Raw genomic sequence first — 27978 nt, 5'->3', positions numbered from 1 at the left:
GACCGAGTTTCTGTTTGGGGAGTGGATTAAGTGCTGGGGGGGTGGGGGTGTCTCCCATGAGTACCAGTTGGGGGTGGGGGGGGTGAGCAACAGGGACCCCCTGATCTAAATCTGCCCTCAAAGTGGTTTTCCAGGGAAGGAAGGAAGCAATCTCCAATTCTGTACCCAACGTGCTTTTGCAAAAGGAAGCTGGACTTTTGTTTTTCCTTGAAGAGGTTTCGCTTCTCCTCCGAGAAGCTTCCTCTGTTCTGGCTGAATGGTGGGGAAATGGAAGGATTTTATCCAATTTCTATATTCATCCAGAACTGAAGAAGCTTCTTGGAAGAGAAGGGAAATGTCTTTGAGGGGAAAAACAAGAAAAGTCCAGCTGCCTTTGGGGCAACCATGATCTGGAGGATGAAGAAGCTCTATGCACAATCTCGATTCTGGGTTTCTGAGTGGAATGAATTCTTCATTTGGAACCTGGACCACAGGCAGCCATTTGCATTCTCCTCAGCCGGATGACCAGGTTACACAAAGCAAATATTGCTTTGGTCTGAGAGGAGGAAAGGGCTGATGGGCCAAATAGGCAGGGAAGCTGTAAGTCTGGGGACTGTGGTCCATAACCTCCAACCTGTAAACGTCAACTCCCAGAATTCCCCAGCCCACAACATGGGCTGGGGAATTCTGGGAGTTGAAGTCCACAGGTCTTAAAAGCAGCCAAGGTTGGACACGCCTTCCCAAAGCTTATTGAGGTGCCACATGGCAAGTGATGGGGACTAAATCAGGAACAAGCTGTGTGCTGCCACCACGTGGCTGTGTGGAGAAATCACAATGTGGGCAGTCAGACCCTCCTACCCTATGATGTATTTCCTTTCCTCTCCCCTTTCTGGGATTTCCTCCTCCTTTGTCTCTGGAGAAAATGTGATACCAAGCAAACTCAATATGCAGATCCTGGGAATATTACCATTTTCTAACCTTGGGAACATCTTGGCAATATCTTGGAAATGCTGTACGAATACCATCTGAATGCATCCACCTATTATATTCCATTCTACACGCAATAAAGGTATTTCTATATAAAAGGTGTTTCTATGACTTCAAACTATCTGGAGAGATCTGTTAGTCTTAATGAAATCTGCTTATGTAGACCATAGAAGTCTTAACGAGATTAATTAAAGTACAACAGCTTCGATCCAGAATAGTTAGAAAATGGTAATATTCCCAGGATCTGCATATGGAGTTTGCTTGGTATCACATGTCTACTCTAATGGAGAATGAACACTCTCAGGACCAAGGAGGAGGAAGTCCATCCCAGAAAGGGGAGGGGAAAGGAAATACATCATAGGGTAGGAGGGTCTGACTGCCCACATTGTGATTTCTCCACATAGCCATGTGGTGGCAGCACAAACTGTCCTTTGGAGTTGGGAGTCACCGGAACGGGGATGGGGGTCTTGTCCCTCAAGAGTGGGCATGGCCGTCCCTTCTGCCCAGGCAGCAAGTAGAGCAAGGACACTCCCAGCACTTGGCGCGCTGCATTGCCAGGCGGTGGGTTTTCATCCCTTTTTTCAAAGCCCGTTTGAAAAGCAGCCGTGGTAATGAAACGGATTCCTCCCAAGGGCTGAACACTTCACCGGACAAGGATGAGGGTCTGAGGTCAGCTGTACCCATACTCCACCTCCCCCTGAAGAACTGGACCCTCTGCGGAAAGCATGTTTGGCACGCCTGAAGCCAGTCCAATAAACGGGCAGGGCCTGAAATTGCCAACATTGCAGGTTCCTCGGGGAAGGGCAGGTGGTCCCGGTGGGTGGGTGTGTGCGTGCGCTTTTGCTCCCATCATTTGTGCAAAAAGGCATTTAGTCACACAATGGCGAGTGTTGCAGGACACAAAGGATCCTGGGTGCTCTGAGCGTGGCGGTTTTCTTGCAGATGTTACATGACCCGACTAGGCAACATCATCAGTGCTAGAAGGGAGTAGAGATTGTGAGGAGGAGGGCTTCGGGGTCCTTAGTGGTCTCGGAGCTTGGGTCTTTGCTTGCAGACATTTCACTACCCAGCTAGGTAACATCATCAGTGCTAGAAGGCACTAGTGGTTAGGGAGAGGAGGAGGAGGTGGTCCTGGGTGCTCTCTGAGCAGGGTGGTTTCCTTGCAGACGTTTTACTACCCAGCTAGGTAACATCATCAGTGTTAGGAAAGAGTGGGGCTTGGGGAAAGGAGGAGGACGGTGGGGTCCCTGGTGCTCTCTGAACCAGGCTGTTATCTTGCAGGTGTTTCGTCACCCAAATTAAGTAACATCCTCAGTGCTAGGAAGGGCAGAGCCCACTCCTTACTAGCACTGAGGCCGTTACCTAGGTGGGCAACGAAACGTCTTCAAGGAAGCAACCAAGGGACCCTACAGTCCTCCTCTCCGCAATTGCCTTTCCCCCTCTAGCACTGACGACGTTCCCTAGTTGGGTCACGAAACGTCTGCAAGGAAACCACCCAGCTGAGAAGGCGCCAGGGACCCCCACGCTTCAGCCCTGAGCTAGGAGATTCCCCTTTGTTGCGTAGTGGCAGGAAAGCAGGCAAGGCAGAGCTTTAAGCTTTTCTTTTAATGCAGCTACAACAGGGAACTTTCCTCGTCCGGTGGGACTCGGGAGCCTAAGCACAGGGTTGATCCGTGTTACCACTCCGGAGAGCTGTGGGGGGGGGGCACATGGTTTGTCCCCCAACACCCACCCCTCCGCTCCAATGATTGGAACGGCCTGGTTGGACCCCTTGCTCCCCATTAACCAGCCTGGGGCCCTTCCGAGGACCCCAAAGATTCCACGTTTAGCCCAGCCCCTGCCCCCCGCCGTCCCCTAAACGCAGGGGTCTTCAAACTTGGCTCTTGGATGACTTGTGGACTTCAACTCCCAGAATTCCTCAGCCAGGCACACGTGCCTGGCTGAGGAATTCTGGGAGTTGAAGTCCACAAAGTCATCCAAGGGCCACGTTTGAAGACCCCTGCCCTAAAGGCAGAACAAAATGGGGAGTGGGCTCCAGAGAAACAGCTCCCCCTTCTCCGTGGATTCGGGGGAAGAAGAAAGAAAAGAGACAACCCCCCCCCCACACACACACACAGACACCCCAGCACCGTTTCTGGCTCGTTCTTTTAAGTTAAATATGGCGAGTTGCCCCTTATTCAAGTTTCTGAACTAATTTTTTTTTTAAAAAAAAACCTCAGTCAGGCTGTGCTCCAGAAAGAGGAGGGGGCTTCCTCGAACGTCCCCCCCCCTACACTTTGCGATGCAGAGCCAAGCGTCAGTTCCTCTCGAGGGACCCCGAAGGGGGTGAGGGCAGCCCCGTGCTTGCCCGGCTGGGCACACGGGCATCTTCCGGGCCTTTGGAGGCTCAGGCGTGGAGCAGTTGGTAGAGTTGTTCCTGCTGCTCACTGGGCTTCAAGAAGCCAACATAAACCAGGAATTGTAGCAAAGACCTGGTTAGCTTCATGGAGGTGACTTGGATCCTGCAGGGGGTGGGGGGAAAGACAAGAGACTGGGTGGGTGGGTGGAGGCACTTATGCTTTGGCAAAGAAGGGGGGGGGAGTTAAAAGGGCAGGAGACCCACCCCCCATATTTTGGCACACGCAGAACTGCAGGCGGTCCTCGGCTTGCTTACTCCACTTCGTGGCGTCACGGCCAGACCAGAAAACTACTTCCCACCCAGTTACAAGTAGTCCTCCACTTACAACCGTTTCACATAGCGACTGTTCAAAGTTACGATGTCACTGGGAAAAAGGACCTAGGACCGTTTTTCACGCTTAACAACCGTTGCCGCATTCCCCCAGGGTCAAAATTCGGTCGCTTGGCAAGGGACTCCTATTTACGACAGTTATGCGGCGTTGTGCGTGTGTGTGTGTGTGTGAGGCGTGATCCCCTTTGGCGACCTTCTGACGAGCAATGGAGGAGGCCAGATTTGCATCCCAGCCGTGTGACTAATGCAGCGATTCACTTAGCAGCCGGGGCGAGAAAGGTCATAAATTGGGGCAAACCAATGTCTTCACAAATGTCTCACTTAACAACAGAAATTTTGGGCTTGGTTCCAGTCGTAAGTAGAGGACTGCCTGCACTGAAGGGCCAATTTCTCCTCACCGCCATGGTGACTGGGTTTTGGGCCGCTCTGCAGCCATTCACATTTTTATTTATTTTTATGGGTTAAATTTATATACCACCCATCTCACTGTTTGGGGTGACTCTAGAGCAGCTGTGCCCAAACTTGGAAGAGCCGTGGACTTCAACTCCCAGAATTCCCCAGCCAGCGAATGCTGGCTAGGGAATTCTGGGAGTTAAAGTCCACGGGTCTTCAAGTGGCCTAGTTGGGACCACCACCACCCCGCTCTGGGCAGCCTCTTCCGGCAGCACCTCTTAATCCCCCAGCTAATGATCGGCTCACTTAACGACGGCTGTGAAAAGTGTCCGAACTCGCTTTTCGACTCGTTGTGCGGGACTGTGCTTGATCGGCTCTGTTAGGGCTGTTAAGCCGAGGCCTACCTTTCCCCTTACCTGAGAGTAAACTCGAACACAAGGCTGTCCCAAAAAGCACGGATCCAACGGACGAGGAAGAAGTTGGCCAGGACGCCGGACCTCTGGCTGACCGTGCGGCTCCAGCATTTCACCGCGCTGAGGGAGGGAGGGAGACAGACGGACAGCTGCCCTGGGTGCTGCTGGCACAAAAGGACGCGGGCAGGAGACCCCCCCCCAGCAGCACAGAGGGCCCTCCCCTCGTCCCTGACCTGGCTGGCTCCCTGCCTCCCCACGAACGAGAGCCCTGTAGTCATAGTGGGGGTGTCTCCATTTGTCTGAAATGGCACAGGGTCTCCTGCTTAAGCAGGGGGTTGGACTAGAAGACCTCAAAGGGTCCCTTCCAGCTCTATTCTGATTGATTGAACTACTTTCTGAAATGGCCTAGGGTCTCCTGTCTCAGCAAAGGGCTGGACTAGAAGACCTCTGAGGTCCCTTCCAGCTCTATTACGATTGAACCACTGTCTGAAATGGCACAGGGTCTCCTGCTTGAGCAGGGGGTTGGACTAGAAGACCTCAAAGGGTCCCTTCCAATTCTGTTAGTTCTGTTCATTAACCAGTGGAACGGAAGCTCCCTTCAGGATTTGTGGGCGCTCCATCACGGGAGGTTTCCAAGAAGAGATTGGAGAACCATTTGTCTGGAATGGTATCCGGTCTCTTGCTTGAGAACGGGGGTGGGGGGTGGGGTTGGACTAGAAGACCTCCAGGGTCCCTTCCAAATCTGTTATTCTCTTCTGTGGGAAGAGACTGTCCAGGGGGGCGGGCAAACCACAGCCTCCCCCCTCGTTTCTCTGGCCTCTTTGCCCCTTCTTCCCATCGGGATAGGAGCACCTTTCCCAGGCTCACCCTACGGGATCCATCTTGTGAGGCCCCCAGCCCCCCCGTCCCAGGATTTCCGAGGGGCCTTCACTGCCCCATTTCACTGCCCCAAACTGCACCCCCTCTCCGTTGCAGGTGCTCTACATGCAATTCAAATGCTCCCCCAGCCAGATAACCTGTCATTCTATTTATGTTCTTGAAGGTGTCCCAGGAGTCACTTCACCAAGGGAGGAATCATTGACGGGGCATCTGCTAATAGCAAAGATCCTCTCAAACAGAAGTTTTGTGAAACTTTAGAATAGTATTTCTCAACCTTGGCGGCTTGAAGATGGGTGGACTTCCCTCAGCCAGCTTCCTGCTTAAAGATGGGTGGAGCCAGCTTCCAGCTGGATGCTTAAAGATGGATGGAGCCAGCTTCCAGCTGGATGGACTTCAACTCCCAGAATTCCCCAGTCAGCTTCCAGCTGGGAGATGGGTGGACTTCCAACTCCCAGAATTCCCCAGCCAGTGAGGGTTTACCAACATTCAAACAAGAACAGACGTGGCCAGACTACTTTATCGCATTGTTGTAACTTTCTTAATAGACGGTGGGAATGTGGTAGATGTAATATATCTTGACTTCAGCCAAGTGGGGGAAAAAAAATAGCTGGCTGGGGAATTCTGGGAGTTGAAATCCACCCATCTTCAAGCCGGCAAGATTGAGAAACACAGCTTCTGTCCACTGCTTGTGGCTTGTACCTTCTGGCCATGACGTAGTAGCGATCCACGGGAGCCCCCAGGGCCACGTTGATGCCCCGCACGGTGTTGATGTTCCGGAAGACGAGCAGCATGGAGCGGGGCAGGTCCTTCAGCACCCGCACAATGGAGTCGAAGTGGTGCTGAGCCATGTCACGCATGTACATGGTCTCCGCTTGGGTCAGTATGTTGGACATTGCCAGCTCTGCCATGTTGATGGGCCGCTGTAGCAGCATCTCGCAGAAGAGGAAGTAATCCTGGGCTGGGGTGGGGCGGGAGGAAGGGGCAGTCAGGAATGGAGACCCCCCCATCACCAGGCCAGAAAGGAATTGAGGGGCAATTGGAAATGGGTTGCAAGTGAGGGGTCCTTGGTGTTCTCTGAGCCTGCTGGTTTTCTTGCAGACATTTCATTACCTGAGTAGGTAACATCATCAGTGCTACAAGGGAGGAGGAGGAGGAGGAGGAGGAGGAGGAGGAGGAGGAGGAGGAGGAGGAGGAGGAGGAAAAAAAAGAAGAGGAGAACTGTGGGGTCCTTGGTGCTCTCTGAGCTGGGTGGTTTTCTTGTAGGCATTTGATGACCCAGCTAGGGAACATCATCAGTGCTTGAAAAGAGTGAGGAGGAGGAGGAGGAGGAGGAGGAGGAGGAGGAGGAGGAGGAGGAGGAGAGGAGGAGGAACAACTCCTTAGTGCTGAGTTTGGCTGTTTCCTTGCAGATGTTTTATTACCCAACTAGATAACATCATCAGTGCTAGAAGGGAAAGACATTGGGGAGAAGGTGGAGGAGGAGGAGGAGGAGGAGGAGGGGAGGAGGAGGAGGAGGAGGACTACAGCATCCTCAGTGCTTGGTTTGATTCCTTGCAGGCCTTTCATTACCATAATGGGTAATACCAGTGTTACAAAGGAGTGTCAGAAGCAAACCCCGCTCCCTCCCAGCACGGAGGATGTTCCCTGGTTGGGTCATGAAACGTCTGCAAGGAAACCGCCCAGCCACCCCACCCTTCAATCCCAATCTACAAATGTTCTCCTTTACGACTTGCCAGCAGGGCAGCCAATTCAGAAGTGCCATTCTTCCCCCCACCCCAATCCCAATTTCCCCCAGAATAGCGGGAGGCCACCGCCCCCCCCCCCCCCGGGCAAAGCCATTTCTGGAGGCATCACCAGAAACCCAGCTGGATCTTCACCCCGACGGGATCCAGCCAATGCCTCTTCGCCAACCAACCCCCGTGACTCCCCCTGACGGATGCCCCCTGCCCCCTCCTCACCTTTCACGCCCAGCTGCTGGGAGTGGAGCTGCATGGAGGGCTGGTCTCGCAGGATGAGGGCGCGCCAGAGCTTACACAAAGCTTCTCGTTCCCTGGGGGGGGGGAAGCACAGAGAAGAGCTGTCGGCAGGGGAGGAGGCGACGCAGCTGCGGACCCTCATGGGTCCAGGAGGCAGCTGCAGGTTGTCCTCAAGCTATGACGGCCATTAGGAGCGGGATATCCCCCCCCTCCCAAGGCTGATGCAGTCTTAAAGCGTGATGTCAGGGAACCACATCCCTTAGCAATGACAATCCCTGGAGACCCCGTTGCCGTTGTTGGGTGCCACCTCCTCACAACCTGGCAGGAATTTGCCCGCCCCCCCCAGCCCCCGCACGGACTGCAAGCATCCTGGCAGGCAAGTTCAGACAGCCTCCAAGTTGAGTTTTGCCCCGTTTTTCTTGCCCCGGTTACTAAGTGAATCACCGCGGTCGTTAAGCCAGTAAGCCGGCGGTTAGATGAACTCGGCTTCCCCGTCGACTCTGCTTGCCAGGCCACAAAAGGGGAATCCCCTGATTCCGGGACGCGGCGACCGTTGTAAACGAGAGCCGGTGGCCAAGCATCCGAATTCTGACGCCGTGACCGCAGGGGATGCTGCAGCTGGCCATTCAGTGTGAAAAACGGACTTCAGTCCCTTTTTTCAGGGCCGTCGCTGCTTCAAACAGTCACTAAGTGAGCCGCTGTCAGTGGTGGGGGGGCTGAGGCTGCTGGTCACTGAACAAGAGGTTGCTACTCAGGCAGTGCAAAGGGGATGCTCCTGCCTGACACTGACACACACACATACACACACACACACACACACACACACACACACACACACACGGATCCTTACTTCTCGCGAAGGACCTCGTACAGGCCGTGATCGAGGAGAACCAGCTGAGCTTTGCCATCTGGTCCTTTCTGTACCAGCACTGCAAGACAGGAATGAGGGATGAGGGGGGGCGAGGGCAGCCCAATGCAGTCCCGTCTGGAGATGAAGCTTTCTCCCACCTAGTCCCCCCCCCAAGGAAATTCCCTTTAAAGCCCGCCTGGCTCCCCATCCGTCCGGGCTCCTCGGTCTGGTTCTGTGTAAAGCTGAGCGAGCTGCCTCTCTGCAGGCTCTCCGTCCCTTCGCTTCCCACCGTCAACACCCAGCTCGAGAATCCAAATAAAACCCTGGGTCTGTTCCGTTTCTGAAAAGCACACGTTTTACTGAACGCGCTGCGGGGTTTTGTCGGAGCAAAACTAACTCCCGGGTTCCAAAACACCAATTGGTAGACTTAAAAGATAGTTTTGCCAGCCAGCCAAATCCCTCCCCCCTCTGGCAACGTCTTACGTAATCCATATCAACAAGTTCACTTCGCGAAGGGAACCGTCCGCTTCAAATCCACACCTGTTCTGGTGTCCTTGAAAAGGTTTCAGGCTCCCGTGGCCTTCAGCTGAATCGAAGAAGTTTCGTTTCTCCATCTCCCCACTTGAAAGGAACACCTCCCATCCCCTTAATCTAAAGGCGAGTTGAAATGCAGAGGCACGGGAAGTTTCACCCTTGACATCTACTCTGTTTCGTTTTTCTTTCAATGCACATCCTTCTGTTCCCCTGCGGCTGACCTTCCCCCTCCCCCTCCAGATGTGCAGGCAGTGAGGGGGGTGCAGTCATGAGGAATCTCAGAATCTGCCTGGACAGAGCGAGTGGTCCTTGGTGCTCTCCGAGCTTGGTGGTTTTCTTGCAGACGTTTTGTGACTCAACTAGACGACATCACCATGATATGATGATGAACCTCGCCCCCCCCCACCACTTTTAGCACTGATGATGTTATTTAGTTGGGCCATGAAACATCTGCAAGAAAACCACCAAGCTCAGAGAGCACCAAGGACCCCACAGTCTCCCCCCCCTCCTCCTCTCTGCAAAATCCCATTCCCTTCTTGCACTGATGATGTTGCCTAGTTGGGTCATGAAACGTCTGCAAGAAAACCGCCAAGCTCAGAGAGCACCAACCCATTCCAACCCTGAGCTACAAAGATTCTCCTTTATTGGAAACTGAGTCTCTGCATTCAGCCTGGCCAGTTCGCACAAGCGTCTCCACCAGAGAGTCTCCGGATTCACACCCCAAACCAAGGAGGATCCTGCCAGCTGACCTGATCCCCCAACTGCCCCCCCACCTCCCAGCTCCACTGGGTGTCAGAGCATCCGCTGGCGCAGCCCACGGCTTTCCCTTCAGCCTCTGGGGCCTTCCATTCCTCAGCTCTGAATATAAATGGAGCGCTGTATCCTCCCCTCAGTGCGACTGCGATGTCCCACGCCCAACTGCGCCTCACATTGCGACCGACTGTAAGCCGAGGGCATCTAGTGGTCCAGTTTCTGATTTTTTGTCCTATAAACGATGCTGTGCTTTAATGATTAGATGGCCAAGGCAGGGGGTATTTGAACCTAGTTCATTTAGCAATCGTATTTTATCGTGTCTTTTTAATCTAGGCGAAATGTTAACACACACACACACAGACATTGCAAGTCCATGTATGATATGCCATATGCTAAATAAAATAAATAAATCCTTGGTTCTCGGCCGCGTCTCCTACCGTTTCCTGGGTGAGGGTCTGCATGGATGAATCCGGTGAAGAAGATCTGCTCGGCAAACACCTTGATCAGCTTCTCTGCTGCCTGCAGAGAGGGAGGGAGAGAGGAGGGGGGGGGTCTCTGAAAGGGGAGAAAGCCAAGGCCGTGGCTGCAGAAGAGACTCTGCTCCGAGACAGATTCTCCCTGGAGAAGCAGGTGTCCTTGGGGCTCTCTGAGCTGGGTGGTTTTCCTGATGTTTCGTTACCAAACTTGGTAACATCGTCAGTGCTAGAAGGGAGGGGGATTTGTGGAAAGAGGAGGAGGAGGAGGAGGAGGAGGAAGAGGAGGAGGAGGAGGAGGAGACTGCTGGGCCCTTGTTGCTCTCTGAGCTTGGTGATTTGCTTGCAGACGTTTCATGACCCAAACTAGAGAATATCATCAGTGCTAGAAGGGATTGGGGTTTGCAAGGAGGAGGAGGGGGTGGGGTGGGTAGGGATAGGAGGAGGAGGAGGAGGAGGAGGAGGAGGAGGAGGAGGAGGAGGAGGAGGAGGAGAAGAAGAAGAAGAAGAAGAAGAAGAAGAAGAAGAAGAAGAAGAAGAAGAAGAAGAAGAAGAAGAAGAAGAAGAAGAAGAAGAAGAAGAAGAAGAAGAAGAAGACTAATGTTGGGCCCTTGATGCTCACTGAGCTTGCCAACTAGGGAACATCATCAGTACTAAAAAGGAAAGGGGTTTGCAGGGAGGAGGAGGAGGAGGACTGTGGGTCCCTTGGTTGCCTCTTTGCAGACGTTTCGTAACCCAACTAGGTAACATCATCGGGGCTGCCGAGGACAGAAGCTGTGCAAGGCCCCCCCAAAGGACTCACCCGAGCCGACGATCCCCAACCAAACCAATCGGCTTCCCGGTGGCACTCAAGACCCAACGGTGATGCCCGACCTTCTCCGCCCCTCCCCCAGATTCCCCCAGAGACTCACGTCCTTGGGGCTCAGGCCTTGCCTCAGGAGCCCCTCCAGGTCGTTGATTTTGCAGGCTTCATAGAAATCGGCAGTCAGGACCCGCTAAGCACAGGGAGAGAAGGAAGAGGTGTTTAGAAAAGGCTGCAGCACAGAACTGCCATCAATGGGAAAGACCCACGGGGATGAATGCCACACGTGAGCAGAAGCCCCAGGCCCCAAACTGCAGAGTGGCCCCACAGTAACAGAGCTGCGTCAAATACAATCAGTCCTTGACTTAATGACCACTTGCTTAGCGTCCGTTTGAAGTTCTGATGGATGTAGTTGGAGGGGAGGGGGGACCTACGACCCAGATCTGAACTTTGGGGCCTCTCAGCAACTGAGTTGCATGGATAGGATAGGATAGAATAGGAAATAGAATAATAATAGAATAGAAAGTAGAATAGAATAGAATAGAGTAGAGTAGAGTAGGATAGGATAGGATAGGATAGAACAGAACAGAACAGAAAATATGGAATGGAATGGAATGGAATGGAATGGAATGGAATGGAATAGAATAGAATAGAATAGAATAGAATAGAATAGAATAGAATAGAATAGAATAGAATAGAATAGAATAGAATAGAATAGAATAGAATAGAATAGAATAGAATAGAATAGAATAGAAAATATGGAATAGAATGGAATAGAATAGAATAGAATAGAATAGAATAGAATAGAATAGAATAGAATAGAATAGAATAGAATAGAATAGAATAGAATAGAATAGAATAGAATAGAATAGAATAGAATAGAATAGAATAGAATATATGGAATAGAATAGAAAATATGGAATAGAATAGAATAGAATAGAATAGAATAGAATAGAATAGAAAATATGGAATAGAATGGAATAGAATAGAATAGAATAGAATATATGGAATAGAATGGAATAGAATAGAATAGAATATATGGAATAGAATAGAATAGAATAGAATAGAATAGAATAGAATAGAATAGAATAGAATAGAATAGAATAGAATAGAATAAAGAATTAGAATGGAAAGGAATGGAATGGAATGGAATAGAAAAGAAAACAAAATATGGAATGGAAAAAATAGAATAGAATAGAATAGAATAGAATAGAATAGAATAGAATAGAATAGAATAGAATAGAATAGAAATAAGAATTAGAATTAGAATTAGAATGGAATAGAATAGAAATAAGAATTAGAATGGAAAGGAAAGGAAATGAATAGAATAGAATAGAATAGAATAGAATAGAATAGAATAGAATAGATGCCAGATGTTGACTTTCTCTCCCTGTAACCCCAGTAGCGCCCAGGGGAAGCCTTGGATGGATGATGGTTAACAGGTGAATCAGACGGGAGGTGGCTGCCTTGACAGGTGGGCGTGCCTTTAGTGACCACTGGAAGTTATAACACCACTGAAAAAAGGGACCTATGACCGTTTTTTCCCCACGCTTGTCACGTGTCAACGCTGCTAACATCGAATGTCATTGCTTGACAAGAGATGAAGAAGTAGCCATTTCATATGTTAAACTTGTGTATTGCTTTAAGAGATTGAGTTTAAGGTTAGGAGGGGGGATGAGTAGGAATGCACCTTCAAGGCCCTTCCTCTGGGTCTTCTAATGGAAGGGAAGCTGATTCTTTAAATCAATTGGAGAATATGATTAATGACAAAATTAGAAAGGTGGAGAATTGTGTTTTAATATATTGTGCAAGGGGCGGAGATTTCAGATTCCGCTTCCTTCAAGCAAGCATTTGCCGGTGTATAATTAGGCTAATAAAGGACTTTTAAGGTAAACGATGCCTCAGAGTCATTTGAAAAGCCCAGACCTCGGAAACTTGACACCAATCCAATCCAATCCAATCCAATGTATTGCTTTAAGATTAGTGCAGGGGTAGGCAACCTCGGCTCTTTTATGACTCATGGACTTCAGGGAGTTGACTCAGGAATTCTGGGAGTTGAAGTCCGTGAGTCATAAAAGAGCCGAGGTTGCCCACCCCTGGGCTAGTGTATTGCTTTAGTTTAAGGTTAGGAGGGGGGATGAGTAGGAATGCACCTTCAAGGCCCTTCCTCTGGGTCTTCTAACGGAAGGGAAGCTGATTCTTTAAATCAATTGGAGAATATGATTAATGACAAAATTAGAAAGGTGGAGAAATGTGTTTTAATATATTGTGCAAGGGGCGGAGATTTCAGATTCCAGCTTCCTTCGAGCAAATGTTGCCGTGTATTAGGCTAATAAAGGACTTTTAAGGTAAACGATGCCTCAGAGTCACTTGAAAAGCCCAGACATGGGAAACTTGACATCACGCATGCAGCAACCCTGTGATCAAAATATCACGGCATGGATTTACGAGAGTGGAAATTTTTGGGTGGGTGGGTGTGTCACGTGATCACCATCTGCAACCTTCCCGGGGGGGGGCTCGCCTTGCCTAGCAACATAACTTTGGGGGCTCCGTTGCCGGCTGCGGAACTCAACGAAGTCCACGAGTCTTAAAAGTGGCCCCAAACGTTGGAGACACATTTCCCCCCCCTCCCTAAAAGAAAAGACCACCCGTTTAGGGAGGAATAGAGCCCGGCGCTCTGCCCGCTTCGAAGGGGGGGGCACCAGACCCACCTTGCTGCTTTGCTCCCAGTGAATACGAGGAACCGCCACAAAACGGAAGTGCTTCAGCTCCCGGGCACAACGCTCCCCGTTGCGGCCTTCGATCTCAAAGTCCAATTCTTGGGCCAGGGTCCCCTTCAGGTCCTGGAAGGGGAGGGGGAGGAGAGAAAGCAGGGAGGGAGGGGGGAAGGAGGGGGAGGGTCAGCCTGCCCTGAGCAAGTGTAACTCAGGGGTGCCAAACATTGCTGGATGGAGACACCGTGTCCGTTCCTGGTGCATTTTGCAAACCGAAACTCCTGGGCTATGGGGAAGACTTCTGGCAGCCAAAGGGGAAGTGAGGAGAAGGGCTGCTATGCCAGGGGGTTGGGCTAGAAGACCTTTAAGGTCCCTTCCAGCCCTGAGTCTGTGATCCCTTTGGCCAAGGGGCGTGCTGGTTTCTCGGCGCACGGACGCTCATGGGGGGGACCCAGAGGCTGTTCAGGAGCAGCAGGGGATGTCCTAGTCCAGGGGTAGGCAACCTTGGCTCTTTTATTACTCATGGACTTCAACTCCCAGAATTCCTGAGCCAGCATGGGGGAACTATGGCCCCTTCATGACTCGTGGACTTCAACTCCCAGAATTCCTCAGCCAGCCATGCTGAGGGGAAGGGAGAGTTTTCCAAGCTAAGCCATGCTGGCTCAGGAATTCTGGGAGTTGAAGTCCATGAGTCATAAAAGAGCCAAGGTGGCCTACCCCTGGCCTAGGCCGCTTTATGACTCGTGGACTTCAACTCCCAGAATTCCTGAGCCAGCCATGCTGAGGGGAAGGGAGAGGTTTCCAAGCTGTGCCATGCTGGCTCAGGAATTCTGGGAGTTGAAGTCCATTAGTCATAAAAGAGCCAAGGTGGCCTACCCCTGGCCTAGGCCGCTTTATGACTTGTGGACTTCAACTCCCAGAATTCCTGAGCCAGCTATGCTGAGGGGAAGGGAGGGGTTTCCAAGCTGAGCCATGCTGGCTCAGGAATTCTGGGAGTTGAAGTCCACGAGTCATAAAAGAGCCAAGGTTGCCTACCCCTGGCCTAATCCAACTCACGCCACCTCTAGCTGCCTTCCAGAGCCGGGGGGGGGGGCGCCTCTCCCCATAAGCTCTTCAATGTTTCCACCAAGATCCCACCGCCCCTCGGCCCCTCGCACTGCCATCGTTGGAGGGTTAGGGTCTTCTCTGTTCCTCTTAAAACCGCACCTGGAGCAGCCCTCCAGGAGCGAGAAAGATGCTGGAAGGGGATCCTTTTAAAGCCCGCCCCCCTTCAGCCTGACCCGTTCCCTTAAGCTGTCGACCGGGGGTCTTTGAACTTGGCCCTTTGATGACTTTCTTTGAGGAATTTGCAAGCCTCGGAGTTCTGCTTGATTTGTCTCTGTCTATTGCAGGGTTCTTCAAACGTGGACCATTTATGCCTTGTGGACTCCAACTCCTGGCTGAGGAATTCTGGGAGTCGAAGTCCACAAGTCATCAAAGGACCAAGTTGGAAGACCTCTGCGAGTCTAGTCTCCGTCTATTGCAGGGGTCTCCAAACGTGGCCCTTTGATGACTTGTGGACTTCAACTCCCAGGATTCCTCAACCAGACACAAGGAATTCTGGGAGTTGCAGCCCACAAGGGCCTGGTTTGAAGACCCCTGCCTTAGACCCTCTCCTCGTCAGTTTTGCCAAAACTGTTCTGAACCAGGCCGCCTTCACGGTGGGGAGACACAAAGGGCCCTGGCTCAGATATGGGGGGTCTCCCTTGTCACCAGAGTCGGGTGCCTAGAAGGGCAAGCAAGCCAAGGAAATTGGGGTGCTGCGGGGGGGGAGGAGGCGGGTTCGAGAGCAGCTCTCTCAGGCCAGTGGCGAGAGACGCTGGGCCACACCGTACCTGCAGGATCCAGCCGAGGCCAAAACTGGGGTGCATCTGCTCCACGATCCACAGCAGGAACTCCAGGGTGCGGATGTCTCCGTCAAACCGGTCCCTCAGGTCAATGTACTGCACCTGTACAGGGAAGCCAGAGATGGTGATGCACCCCCCCCCCCGAGGAAGGGAGCAGTCCCAGAGGAGAGTCGTAGCCCAAAGGACCAGAGCCACACCTTCCCCCCCCCGCCCCCAACAGGAAGCCAGGCCAGATCCCTAGAAGTCGGAAACGAAGAAGACAACCTGCTGCTCTATAATTCCCAATATCAGCAGCAGCAAGGGACGCTGGGAAGTGTAGTTCAGTGATGCCCGCGCCCCTCGGATCCTTCAGGCTGGCCCATCCTCGCCTTGCCTGCCCTCCCAGACGCACCTTTACAGCCACCGGGGTGCCGTCATGAAGCCGAGCCCGGTGCACCTGGGCCAAGCTGGCCGCCGCAATGGGCCGGTAGTCAAACTCCAGGAAGAGCTGGTCCGCTTTGGTGTTAAAGTCTTCCAGGAAGAGGTCGTCCACCTGCGGTCAGGAAGGGCCAGAAGAGATGGGGGGGGGGGGGGTCAGTGAGGGCCATGGACTGAGGGGAGGAGCTTGTGAGCCAACCCTCCTTCAGGAAGGGCAAAGAAGAAGGCGGAGTTACAAGTAGTCCGCAACTTATGACCGGCATAAGCTGTCACTTTACGCTTGCTGTGCTCCGCTCTTGTGCAGTGACGGACCGTGAAGGGTAGGGATGGGGGAGGGTTGGGGAATCGAAAGTAGAGGCTGAGTCGGCTCGAGAAGCTGCCTCAAGGTCATCCAGCTTGAAGGAGGAATGAGCCTCATACCAAGCTGTGCCATTATAGAGCCTTGGTGGAGCAGTGGGCTAATGCCTCCTTAAGTAACACCAGCTGCCTGGAATTAGTGCAGGTTCGAGTCCCACCAGGCTCAAGGTTGACTCAGCCTTCCATCCTTCCCAGGTAGGTAAAATGAGGACCCAGATTGTTGGGGGCAATTAAGCTGACTTTGTAATAATGCCGCTTGGGGGTGTGTGAAAGCCCTAATAAGCAGGCATATACATAGAATGAAGGCTACTGCTAAGCTTGTAAGCCGCCCTGAGTCTTCGGAGAAGGGCAGGATATAAATGGAATTAAAATAAAATAAATAATAAAATTATGAAAACACCTGGCATGGAGTCCATCGGTGACAGTGGGGTGGGCAGCGAGGGGAGAACGTAACGGATTTGGAGGCACGATCCTCAGCTCTGGCTTTACCACATTTCTAATAAAATACACCTTTCTCAACAAATGGAGCCCAGGGTCGTTTCTATTTAGAGCAGGGGTCTCCAACCGTGGCCACTTTTAAGACTTGTGGACTTCTTCAGCCAGCTTTGCTGGCTGAGGAATTCTGGGAGTTGAAGTCCACAAGTCTTAAAGTGGCCAAGGTCGAGGATCCCTGATTTAGAGGGTTGAGTTAAGGCCAGTCTGAGTTGTGGCCACTTGCTTAGCAGGTGTTCAAAATTATGACAGACCTACCAAGAGGCTACACGTAGTCCTCACCTTACAAGCACCATTGGGCCTAAGCGAAGCGAGGCAGCTATTGGGCTTTGGCCCATCTTGCGACTTTTCTTCCCACTGACTTTTGGAAGATTTAAAATTGAATATTTAAATGCCAGCAACAGATTCAAATCTAATCAACGGCGGGGAGGGGGGTGGAATAAAGGAAACGAAGAAGCTGCAAGGAACTCTGGGACGTTTTCCCCATGTAAGAACAGAAGCCGCTTAGGGGTCCTGCTAGCGGAAAACCAGATGTCGCTTTCCTACTAACCCTCCACTCTCTCCCCCCTTCTTTGGCTGGTGGCCCAAGGAACAGCCCCCCCCCCCAAAAAAGAGAGGAAGACCTGGTGACACCCCCCTCCCCAGGTCCTCGTGTGCAGCTGCTGCTGAAGCGGCCCGCAGCTGCCCCACGCACCTCCGAGTATCCCTGCCTGAGCGCCTGGTCCTCCAAGGTGCGCAGGAAGCTGACGTACTCCTGGGGGAGGATGTGGTTGAAGGCACACAGGCCTTGGCCCAGCTTGATGTAGAGGCCCCCGTTCTGGATGGCCCCGAAGACGATGCTCTCGGCCGAGCGCTGGTGACATCTGGACACGGCAGCCACGTACTCCGGGCTGTTCTGACCACAGGGAAGACGGGCGAAGGAGAGCAGGGGGTTAGATCCTTCCCAGCAGACCTGACCTCACGGCAGGTGGCAGCGTGGACAGCACTTCCCAGGATCCCCCACCCCACCGGCTATCCTGGGAGACTCCTGTCCTTTTCGGAGGAGAAGGATTACTGAGTTGCCACCCTGGATTACGAAGGTCCTAAGCCTGGGAGAGAGGTTTGCCTCTGGAGGTGCAACCGAGAAGCAACTGCTCTCCTCCTCCTCCTCCTCTCCCACTGAGGTGCCTTCCTCTCCTCAATTTTCTGCACTAAGCAAATACATGTGCTTGGACAAATACATCTACCAGGCCATATCCTTTTGGGATAAGCAACTACGTTCCTACTGCAGGGCAATGAAACTGCAGACATCGTGCAAAGATAGGCCAAGCATGAAGAGGGAAATTCTACCCCCTACAAGACAGTGCTCTGTGTGTGTGTGTGTGTGTGTGTGTGTAAGTCCCACTGCAGCTAACAGAGGGGGATAGAACAAAGACTTACAGAATAAGAGTTGGAAGGGGCCTTGGAGGTCTTCTAACCCCCCCTGCTCAAGTAGGAAATGCTAGACCATTCTGGGCAAAGGGCTATCCAATTTCCTCTTAAAACCCTGCAGGGATGGAGCCCCCACAACCTCTGGGGGCAGGCTAATTACTCCAACACTCAGGAAATTCCTCCTTAGTTCCAGGTCGCTTCTCGCCTTGATTCGTTTCTATCCGTTGCTTCTTCTCCTGCCTATGGCTGAGGCATTCTGGGAGTTGAAGTCCACAAGTCATCAAAGGGCCACCTTTGAAGACCCCTGCGATAGACAAAGAGACCAACAAAGCAGAACTCCGAGGCTTGCCAATTCCTCAAAGAACGTCTTTATTGATGCCAAGTATCGGCCCTTCAAAAGTAAAACCAAGGCTGAAGAAATGCATAGCAATTCCCCAACGCAAAATCAAGAACTCCCTCCCCTGGGGCGATGCAAGCAACTACATTTCCCCATGCAGCTTCTCGGCGGGCGTTTCACGCAACGCCCAGCCCACAGTCTCAGGAGCGCCCTTCTCATTCCTAGTTGCCACACAGCATGGAGGGAGGGGGAGTTGACAGGTGTCAAGCTAAACAAAACAGATTTTCTCCCTCGGACTTTCCTTCCTGGGAACCAAGGTCATCGGCTGCTCCCGAGGCTGCCGGAAAGCCCACCAAGAAGCTGCATGGGGAAACGTAGTTGCTTGCATCGCCCCAGGGGAGGACATTCTTGAATTGTGTTGGGGAATTGCTATGCATTTCTTCAGCCTTGGTTTCACTTTTGAAGGGCCGACACACTCGGCATCAATAAAGACGATCTTTGAGGAATTGGCAAGCCTCGGAATTCTGCTTTGTTGGTCTGTTGTCTATTGCAGGGCTCTTCAAACTTGGCCCTTTGATGACTTGTGGACTTCAACTCCCAGAATTCCTCAGCCAGGATGCTTTAAGACAGGGGTCTTCAAACTTGGCCCTTTGATGACTTGTGGACTTCAACTCCCAGAATTCCTCAGCCAGGATGCAAGACAGGGGTCTTCAAACTTGGCCCTTTGATGACTTGTGGACTTCAACTCCCAGAATTCCTCAGCCAGGATGCTTTAAGACATGGGTCTCCAAACCTGGCCCTTTGGTGACTTGTGGACTTCAACTCCCAGAATTCCTCAGCCAGGCACGAGGAATGCTGGGAGCTGAAGTCCACAAGTCATCAAAGGGGCAGGTTTGAAGACCCCTGCGAGTCTAAAGACTTTAAAAGACCCGTTTCAAAGCTTGACAAGCAACCGTACCTCATCCAGGCCTCGCAAGGTGATGTGGTTCGTCCACCAGTAATCCAAGGAGATTTGCATTCCCAGCCGCAGGGACCTTCGGGAGAAGACGACCCAGACTCAGGCTGTCCCCCAGTGCCACCCCAGGCCTTGGGGAGAAACCCAGGAGGGTCCGGGGCAGACCTAGAAAGAAGCTGCCACTGCTCCCCATGTGCCAGGGTAGCCCCACGGGGCTTGAAAGTCCCTGGGTTAGAGGCCTCTCTGGAGCAGCTGGTGGCCAGGACAGGACCCAAGAAACACCTGAGCTCAGACCTAGAGAGTTTCTGGCTCCTTTAGTGCAGCTGGGGGTGTCATGAGGTTCTCTAGACCAGTGGCCCCCAGACCTTTGGGCACCGAGGACCGGTTCCATGCAGACAGGTTTTTCGGCAGACCGGAGGGGGCGTGGTTTCTCAGGCTGCCTGCATCCCACGGAAGGTGCTTCACTTTATGCGTGGAGCAGTTTCTGGCACGCCGTGGCCCGGTGCCGTTCCACGGACCCGAGGTTGGGGGACCCCTGCTCTAGGCCTCTCCGGCTCGGCAGACTGGCTGAGGCGGCAGGCGAGGGTTGGTTTTGCACATGCGTGCCACTTCCACAAACGCAGCTCCGCGTGTGCTTGCCCACCACTTCTGTGGCCCGATTCTGAATGGGCCACAACACGACCCCTGCTCTAGTCCTACACGTTGCTGGTGGAGCCACAGAAAAGCAGCCACACGTTGCAGCGACGGATGGGCTGGCCTTTATGAGGGGGGCGTCAAGGAGTTGGTCGGGACTCTTTCTCCACGCCGCCTCCCTCCCCAGGAAAGGGCCGAGGACGCCTTGCGGTCGCCACCCCACCTGACGAAGCGCATCACGCTGCCGGACACCAACCGCATCTTCCTCCGGTCCTGCTTCTCTGCCAAGGCGTAGTAGATGCCCGTGGCCAGGGGAAGGGCCACCAGCGTGCCCAAAAAGGTCCTCTTCAGTAACCCCCTCTGTCCCGTAGAACTGCGTGGTGGGGGGAGAAAGACAGCTGTCAATCAAGCGGAGAGAACCACTCCACCTCACTGCCACTGCCCGTCTCTTCCTGGGCGTTCGAGACCCGAGTGCTGCTGCGTGTCGGAGCGAGCTCCCGTCACTGGCTCCGGCTCCGGCCCAGTTGGCGTTCGCAAGGGTGCAAATGCGGAAATAAAAATAGGTACCCGTTGTGGTGGGCTCATCAATGGGGACGTGAAAGGAGCCCCCAAACTGGGTGTCCCCAGGGCGACGGTGGTGTCCCTGGCTAATCCTTTCAACCCGGAAGCACCTCAGCGCTTCCAACCCGGAAGCGGTAATACAGGCAGTCCTCGACTTACGACCGCAACGGAGCCCAAAATTTCCGTTTGCTAAGCGAGACATTTGCTAAGCGAGTTCCGCTCCCATTTTGTGGCCTTTCTTGCCACTCTTGTGAAGCGAATGACCGCAGAGATTAATGACGCGGTCGTTAAGCGAATCTGGCTTCCCCGTTGCTCGTGAGGAGGTTGCGAGCGGGGATTACGTGTCCTTTGGACACAGCAACGGTCGTAAGTATGAGTCGGTTGCCAAGCAGCTGAATGTTGATCGCGTGACCCTGGGGATGCTGCAAAGGTCATCCCGCGAGCCGCATTTTTCCCAGTGCCGCTGTAACTTTGAAGGGTCACTAAATGAATTGCTGCAAGCCGAGGACTGCCTGGAACAGCCCCAAGGACCCAAACTGACCAGGCAACCCCAGAGAGGCTCCACAGGGCAGGAGGAGGAAGCCTCGCCCGGCGGCGTAAATCGGCCTTAATCTAGCCCAGCTCCTACCTGGCCGACTGGGCCTCGGCGCGCCACCGGCAGGGCGGAGAGACCAGCCAGGGGCTCCTCTTGCGCTGGAGGAGATGCCGGTGGAAGCGGCAGACCTGGAGCTGCAGAAGAGCAGAAAGGGGGACCGGGTGGGGAATCAGCCCAAAGGAAGATCAACCCCAAGGAAGCTGATCCGGGAGGAGAGTGGAAGTACCGGAGCTCACGATAGGGGGCGCTGTGGGTCAGGCCTCCCCCTTCCCCTTTAGGGCGAGCTGGGAAGGGTGATGCCCAGGTGCCAGGCAGAGGTTTCAGCGGCATGGGCCCAGGAGCAGAATATACAGATATAGAATATAATAACTAATTCCTACAACACTGTCAAAATACTAGCAAAGCTGTATTACTATGATACTATTCATCCTTCCTATTACCTATCCTTATCTTCTTAAAACTACAACTTTGTGGCTTGTATCTTGCAATTCATATTGTTGGATTTTCTTTTTGTACCCTAGTATGATTTATGCTGTTTGCTTAGCTTGTACTCTATGACTAGGTGTTGCATCTTATGATTTGTGATGAAGTGTTGTATTTCACCGTTTGTGATGAATGTATTGGCAGGTTGTATGTGTGCAGGATTACCACTATTAATTGTGTGCACACTGAGAGCTTCTGCACCAGAGACAAATTCCTTGTGTGTCCAACCACACTTGGCCAATAAAGAATTCTATTCTATTCCATATATTCCATTCTCTATTCTATTCTATTCTATTCTATTCTATTCTATTCTATTCTATTCTATTCTATTCTATTCTATTCCATTCTATTCTATTCTATTCCATATATTCCATTCTCTATTCTATTCTATTCTATTCTATTCTATTCTATTCTATTCTATTCTATTCTATTCTATTCCATATATTCTATTCTATTCTATTCTATTCTATTATTCTATTCTATTCTATTCTATTCTATTCTATTCTATTCTATTCTAATTCTATTTCTATTCTCTCCTGTCCTGTCCTATTCTAATCTATATTCTCTTTTCTATTCTAATATATATATAATATATAATGTATAGAATATATAGGATGTGTAGAATGTATAGAATATATAGAATAAATAGAATATAGAATAGGGGTCCCACACCCCCAGGCCACAGCCCACTATGGGCCTTGGCCAAGTCAGAAGTGGGCCACGCAAGTGGCAGGTGTGAGCACAGCTCCACTTGCTTGAGTGGTGGGCACTTGTGCCAGCCACTCAGACTGAACATTCCCTCTCCCCCCACTGAGCCCCCACGCAGGGAAGGTTGGGGGATGCTAATATAGGATATATAGAATATGTGGAATGGGGGACAGGGCACAGAACAGGATACTTTATTTGGCCAAGTGCAATTAGAGACACAAGAAATTTGTCTCCAGTACCAAAGGAATCAGTCCACTTGCAAAACATCATCATCATCATCATCATCATCAACTAAAAGTGTGCCACCAGTAATAAGAGATAGCAAAAGGATGAATAATCCATCTGCAGGGAATGGCCTCCCCATCCAGCCCAGACTAACCTGGTTAAGGCAAAGCAAAGGAAGAGGGCTGGAACATCTCCCCTGCAAAGGATTGGGGGGAGGGAGAAGCCCGGAAGCCCCAAGGGGGGAGGGCAGGAGAGAGAGGGGGGGCAAGCAGAGGGGGGGAAAACGAGGCCATCCCTTTGCCCAGCTCTGTCTCCGTCCGTTCCCACCCACCCACCCACCCCCTCGCCAGAAGAGCTCCTGCAGCTGGCCAGCAAAAGGGGGGGGGGGGGGAAGAAATGCCTGGGGAGGGCCTTGACCTGAAGTTCCAGCAGGGAGGGGGCCGGCAAGGTCTTGGCGTGGGTGGGGACGTTATCCTGGAGGACATCTGCCGGACAGCTCCAGCGGAGCAGACGGGGTCAAGGCGGGACGGAAAAGACCGCCAAAGAAATTAGAGGGTCCTTGGGGCTCTCCGAGGGGGGGGGCTTCCCTGCAGGGCTTTCATTGCCCAAACTGGGGAACGTCCGGGCACTTTGTCTGCAAGGGAAGCACCAAAGGTCAGAGAGCCCCAAGGACCCCACAGCCCCCCTCTTCTTCCTCATCCCTTCCCCTTCCTTCCTTCCTTCCTTCCTTCCTTCCTTCCTTCCTTCCTTCCTTCCTTCCTTCCAGTTTGGGTAACGAAAGTCTGCAAGGGAAGCACCAAAGGTCAGAGAGCCCCAAGGACCCCACAGCCCCCCTCTTCTTCCTCATCCCTTCCCCTTCCTTCCTTCCTTCCTTCCTTCCTTCCTTCCTTCCAGCCATCGTCCATAATCTCCTTCCTTCTTTCCTTCCTTCCTTCCTCCCTCCATAATCTCCTTCCTTCCTTCCTTCCTTCCTTCCTTCCTTCCAGTTTGGGTAATGAAAGTCTGCAAGGGAAGCACCAAAGGTCAGAGAGCCCCAAGGACCCCACAGCCCCCCTCTTCTTCCTCATCCCTTCCCTTCCCCTTCCTTCCTTCCTTCCTTCCTTCCTTCCTTCCTTCCTTCCTTCCTTCCAGTTTGGGTAACGAAAGTCTGCAAGGGAAGCACCAAAGGTCAGAGAGCCCCAAGGACCCCACAGCCCTCCTCTTCTTCCTCATCCCTTCCCCTTCCTTCCTTCCTTCCTTCCTTCCTTCCTTCCTTCCAGCCATCGTCCATAATCTCCTTCCTTCTTTCCTTCCTTCCTTCCTCCCTCCATAATCTCCTTCCTTCCTTCCTTCCTTCCTTCCTTCCTTCCTTCCTTCCTTCCTTCCAGTTTGGGTAATGAAAGTCTGCAAGGGAAGCACCAAAGGTCAGAGAGCCCCAAGGACCCCACAGCCCTCCTCTTCTTCCTCATCCCTTCCCTTCCCTTCTCCTTCCCCTTCCTTCCTTCCTTCCTTCCTTCCAGCCATCGTCCATAATCTCCTTCCTTCTTTCCTTCCTTCCTTCCTCCCTCCATAATCTCCTTCCTTCCTTCCTTCCTTCCTTCCTTCCTTCCTTCCTTCCTTCCTTCCAGTTTGGGTAATGAAAGTCTGCAAGGGAAGCACCAAAGGTCAGAGAGCCCCAAGGACCCCACAGCCCTCCTCTTCTTCCTCATCCCTTCCCCTTCCTTCCTTCCTTCCTTCCTTCCTTCCTTCCTTCCTTCCTTCCAGCCATCGTCCATAATCTCCTTCCTTCTTTCCTTCCTTCCTTCCTCCCTCCATAATCTCCTTCCTTCCTTCCTTCCTTCCTTCCTTCCTTCCTTCCTTCCAGTTTGGGTAATGAAAGTCTGCAAGGGAAGCACCAAAGGTCAGAGAGCCCCAAGGACCCCACAGCCCTCCTCTTCTTCCTCATCCCTTCCCTTCCCTTCTCCTTCCCCTTCCTTCCTTCCTTCCTTCCTTCCAGCCATCGTCCATAATCTCCTTCCTTCTTTCCTTCCTTCCTTCCTCCCTCCATAATTTCCTTCCTTCCTTCCTTCCTTCCTTCCTTCCTTCCTTCCTTCCTTCCTTCCTTCCAGTTTGGGTAATGAAAGTCTGCAAGGGAAGCACCAAAGGTCAGAGAGCCCCAAGGACCCCACAGCCCCCCTCTTCTTCCTCATCCCTTCCCTTCCCCTTCCTTCCTTCCTTCCTTCCTTCCTTCCTTCCTTCCTTCCTTCCTTCCTTCCTTCCTTCCTTCCAGTTTGGGTAACGAAAGTCTGCAAGGGAAGCACCAAAGGTCAGAGAGCCCCAAGGACCCCACAGCCCTCCTCTTCTTCCTCATCCCTTCCCCTTCCTTCCTTCCTTCCTTCCTTCCTTCCTTCCTTCCTTCCAGCCATCGTCCATAATCTCCTTCCTTCTTTCCTTCCTTCCTTCCTCCCTCCATAATCTCCTTCCTTCCTTCCTTCCTTCCTTCCTTCCTTCCTTCCTTCCTTCCTTCCTTCCTTCCTTCCTTCCTTCCTTCCAGTTTGGGTAATGAAAGTCTGCAAGGGAAGCACCAAAGGTCAGAGAGCCCCAAGGACCCCACAGCCCTCCTCTTCTTCCTCATCCCTTCCCTTCCCTTCTCCTTCCCCTTCCTTCCTTCCTTCCTTCCTTCCAGCCATCGTCCATAATCTCCTTCCTTCTTTCCTTCCTTCCTTCCTCCCTCCATAATCTCCTTCCTTCCTTTCTTCCTTCCTTCCTTCCTTCCTTCCTTCCTTCCTTCCTTCCTTCCTTCCTTCCTTCCTTCCTTCCAGTTTGGGTAACGAAAGTCTGCAAGGGAAGCACCAAAGGTCAGAGAGCCCCAAGGACCCCAGGAGTCCTTCTTCCTCCTCCTCCCTCCCTGGATGATGTTACCTAGTTGGGTAATGAAACGTCTGCCAGGAGAGCACCAGGCTCTCCTCTTTTCCACCGGAGCTACAATTCTTCCCCTTTCCCGGCCGCCTCTCTCTCTCTCTGCTAGGAAGCGGCGCCTGGGCCCAAAGGAGGAAAGGCGGAGCCAGGCGCCGTGCGTCCACGGCTTGAAAAGACACACACGGCAACCGACAGGCCCAGACCTGCTGCTCTTTGAAAGAGGGGCAAAGGTTGGCCTCCAACGGATTTCCAGAGCCCAGGAGAGGCACGGCAGCCAGGAAAGAGGCTTGCCCACCCTCGGGAGCAGGCTAGGGGTCTGCTGCTGCTTCTAACTCCCACCCCTCCAAGGAAAGGCAAGGGGTACCCGCTCAGGATCCCAGGCCAGGGCTCCAGAAGTCTCCCCGGGCCTCACTAGAACACCACACACACACACAGTCACAACACTGCAAGGGAAGGCACAACGATCCCGGCTTGATGCAAGCCTGAGAAAGCGCTGGGCCGGAAGACCCGGTCCAGCTGGGGAGGGGGAGGCAGGGGAGGGGGCTGCACAGCCATCCTTGCCTCAGGCCTCCCAAGGCTTCGTGCAAAAGAGGGGCTCAGAGACCCCCCCACACACACACACACACGTGGAAACAGAAGGGACACCCCGGATGGCGGAGCTTCAATCTTATTCAATCGTGGGCGCTCCACCCCTGGGGGTGTTTAAGAAGAGGCTAGTCCCTTGTCTGAGACAGGATAGGGCCTCCTGCTCGAGCAGGGGGCTGGACTAGAGGACCTCCCAGGCCCCTTCCAGCTTCTATTCTGTTCTAAATTACATACGGCCAGATTTTTAGGCTAAACGGACTGCACTCCGGCAGGCGCTTGGCATGCCCGTCCAACAGGAGGAGGGGAGGAAGGGGGGCTCTTATGCTGAGGGGTGGGGGGCCGCCGGGCAGAGAGGAGGGGGCCGGGTGCCCCATGGTCCGCAGAGGCACAGCCTGGCTGTCGTAACCTGAACCCGAGCTGGCCCCAGGTGGCCCACCCAGCCAGGGGGAAAAGCCCTGGGCTTGCTCTGTTCGAGACCCCCCCTGTGGGCCGGCCTGGCAGCCAAAGCCCACTGCCCACCTGTCAGCCGGCCACCCGCAAGGCGGGAAAGCAGAGGGAGGGGATGATGGGTTGCAGGCGAAGGCAGTCGGCTTTCCCCAAAGGCAAGGCCCAGCTTGTGCAACAGCGAGGTGGGGGGGAGAGGGGGGCAGACACACCCCCCACGCGAAAAGGGGGGCAGCCACAGAAGAGAGAGGATCCCCCAGACCAGGGGTTGGCAACCTCGGCTCTTTTATGACTCGTGGACTTCAACTCCCAGAATTCCTGAGCCAGCATGGCTCAGCTTGGAAACCTCTCCCTTTCCCCTCAGCATGGCTGGCTCAGGAATTCTGGGAGTTGAAGTCCACAAATCATAAAGAGGCTTAGGCCTAGGCCAGGGGTAGGCAACCTTGGCTCTTTTATGACTCATGGACTTCAACTCCCAGAATTCCTGAGCCAGCATGGCACAGCTTGGAAACCTCTTGCTTTCTCCTCAGCATGGCTGGCTCAGGAATTCTGGGAGTTGAAGTCCACGAGTCATAAAAGAGCCGAGGTTGCCGACCCCTGCCCCAGACAGTGGAGTACAAGGAGGGGCGGGGGGGGGCTTCAGGACCAATGGATGCCCCCAGGCAGGGAGGGAGGGGCAGGGAGGGCCAAAGACCCCCCCCAAGACCCTCCCCGCCCACCCCTGTGCCAGTTCCCGGGAATGGAGGGTGGGCTGCTGAGCACCGTTTCTTTGCGGTGGTGGGGGGGGGGAGAAGCCCCAGGAAGTGAGGGGCAGGGAGGGGCTGGGGAGGGTCTTCCGAAGCCCCCCGAGACCCCCACCCACCCCCTCCCCACCTCGAGCTCATTCCCAGGAATGGAAGGCGGGGCTGCTGAGGACCATTTCTTGGGGGGGGAGGGGAAGCCCCCCAGGCAGGGAGAGGGAGGGAGGGCCGAAGACCCCTAGAGACCCCCAGCCCAACCTCGAGCAGCGGGGGGGGGCTTCCCTGGGGCGCCCCAAGGGTGGGCAGACGGGAGACCCCGACCTCTAGGGCAGCGTTTCCCAACCTTAGGAACTTGAAGATGCGTGGACTTCAACTCCCAGAATTCCCCAGCCAGCTATGCTGGCTGGGGAATTCTGGGAGTTGAAGTCCACGCATCTTCAAGTTCCTAAGGTTGGGAAACGCGGCTCTAGGGCTGGGCTTCACCCGGCGCTCCCAGAAGGCTCCCCCGACCCCTCCGCTGGGTCCCCACGAGGGCATCGGGTCCACCCTCCCAGAAAGGACCCCCCCGCAGCCCTCCCGCGAAGGGGAATGGGGAGGGGGTCCGCGGAGGGGGTCTCACCGTCCGCCGCAGCTCCATCCCGCTCGCCGCGCTTCTCTCCACGCCTGGCAGGAGGCTCCGGACGGCCCCCCCCCCGCCCCGGACACGCCCCGGGCCCGCCCTCCCGCCAGAGAGCGCGCCTCCGATTGGCCGCCCGCGCCCAGGCCCCGCCCACCCCGCCGGCGATTGGCCCG

The 27978-nt window shown here is 53.4% G+C and overlaps 1 protein-coding gene across 3 annotated transcripts; it reads right to left on the bottom strand.

The window, feature by feature from the left end:
- Positions 1-2483: 2483 nt before the first annotated feature.
- On the bottom strand, positions 2484-27874 carry ADCK5 (aarF domain containing kinase 5). Of its 3 annotated transcripts, XM_083360074.1 has the most exons (16): positions 27806-27874; positions 21158-21258; positions 20192-20341; positions 19339-19414; positions 17328-17528; positions 16916-16990; positions 15759-15899; positions 15356-15469; positions 13479-13610; positions 10877-10960; positions 9930-10011; positions 8206-8284; positions 7338-7429; positions 6079-6337; positions 4504-4620; positions 2484-3467 (listed from the first exon to the last, which is right to left on the bottom strand). In XM_083360074.1, the coding sequence occupies exons 1-16, from the start codon at positions 27821-27823 to the stop codon at positions 3353-3355; spliced, it is 1836 nt and encodes a 611-aa protein (XP_083216200.1). In that variant the 5' UTR covers positions 27824-27874; the 3' UTR covers positions 2484-3352. The 3 variants fall into 3 exon arrangements, with proteins under 3 accessions (XP_083216200.1, XP_083216202.1, XP_083216201.1); XM_083360076.1 differs by lacking the exon at positions 19339-19414 and having other exon boundaries at positions 17328-17523; XM_083360075.1 differs by lacking the exon at positions 16916-16990 and having other exon boundaries at positions 2488-3467.
- Positions 27875-27978: the final 104 nt, after the last annotated feature.

The sequence above is a fragment of the Vipera ursinii genome (genome assembly GCF_947247035.1).
Source record: "Vipera ursinii genome assembly, chromosome: 3".
Classification (NCBI taxonomy): Eukaryota; Metazoa; Chordata; class Lepidosauria; order Squamata; family Viperidae; genus Vipera; species Vipera ursinii.
The sequence above is the reverse complement of the archived record's forward strand: the minus strand, read 5'-3'. Positions and strand labels throughout refer to the sequence as shown.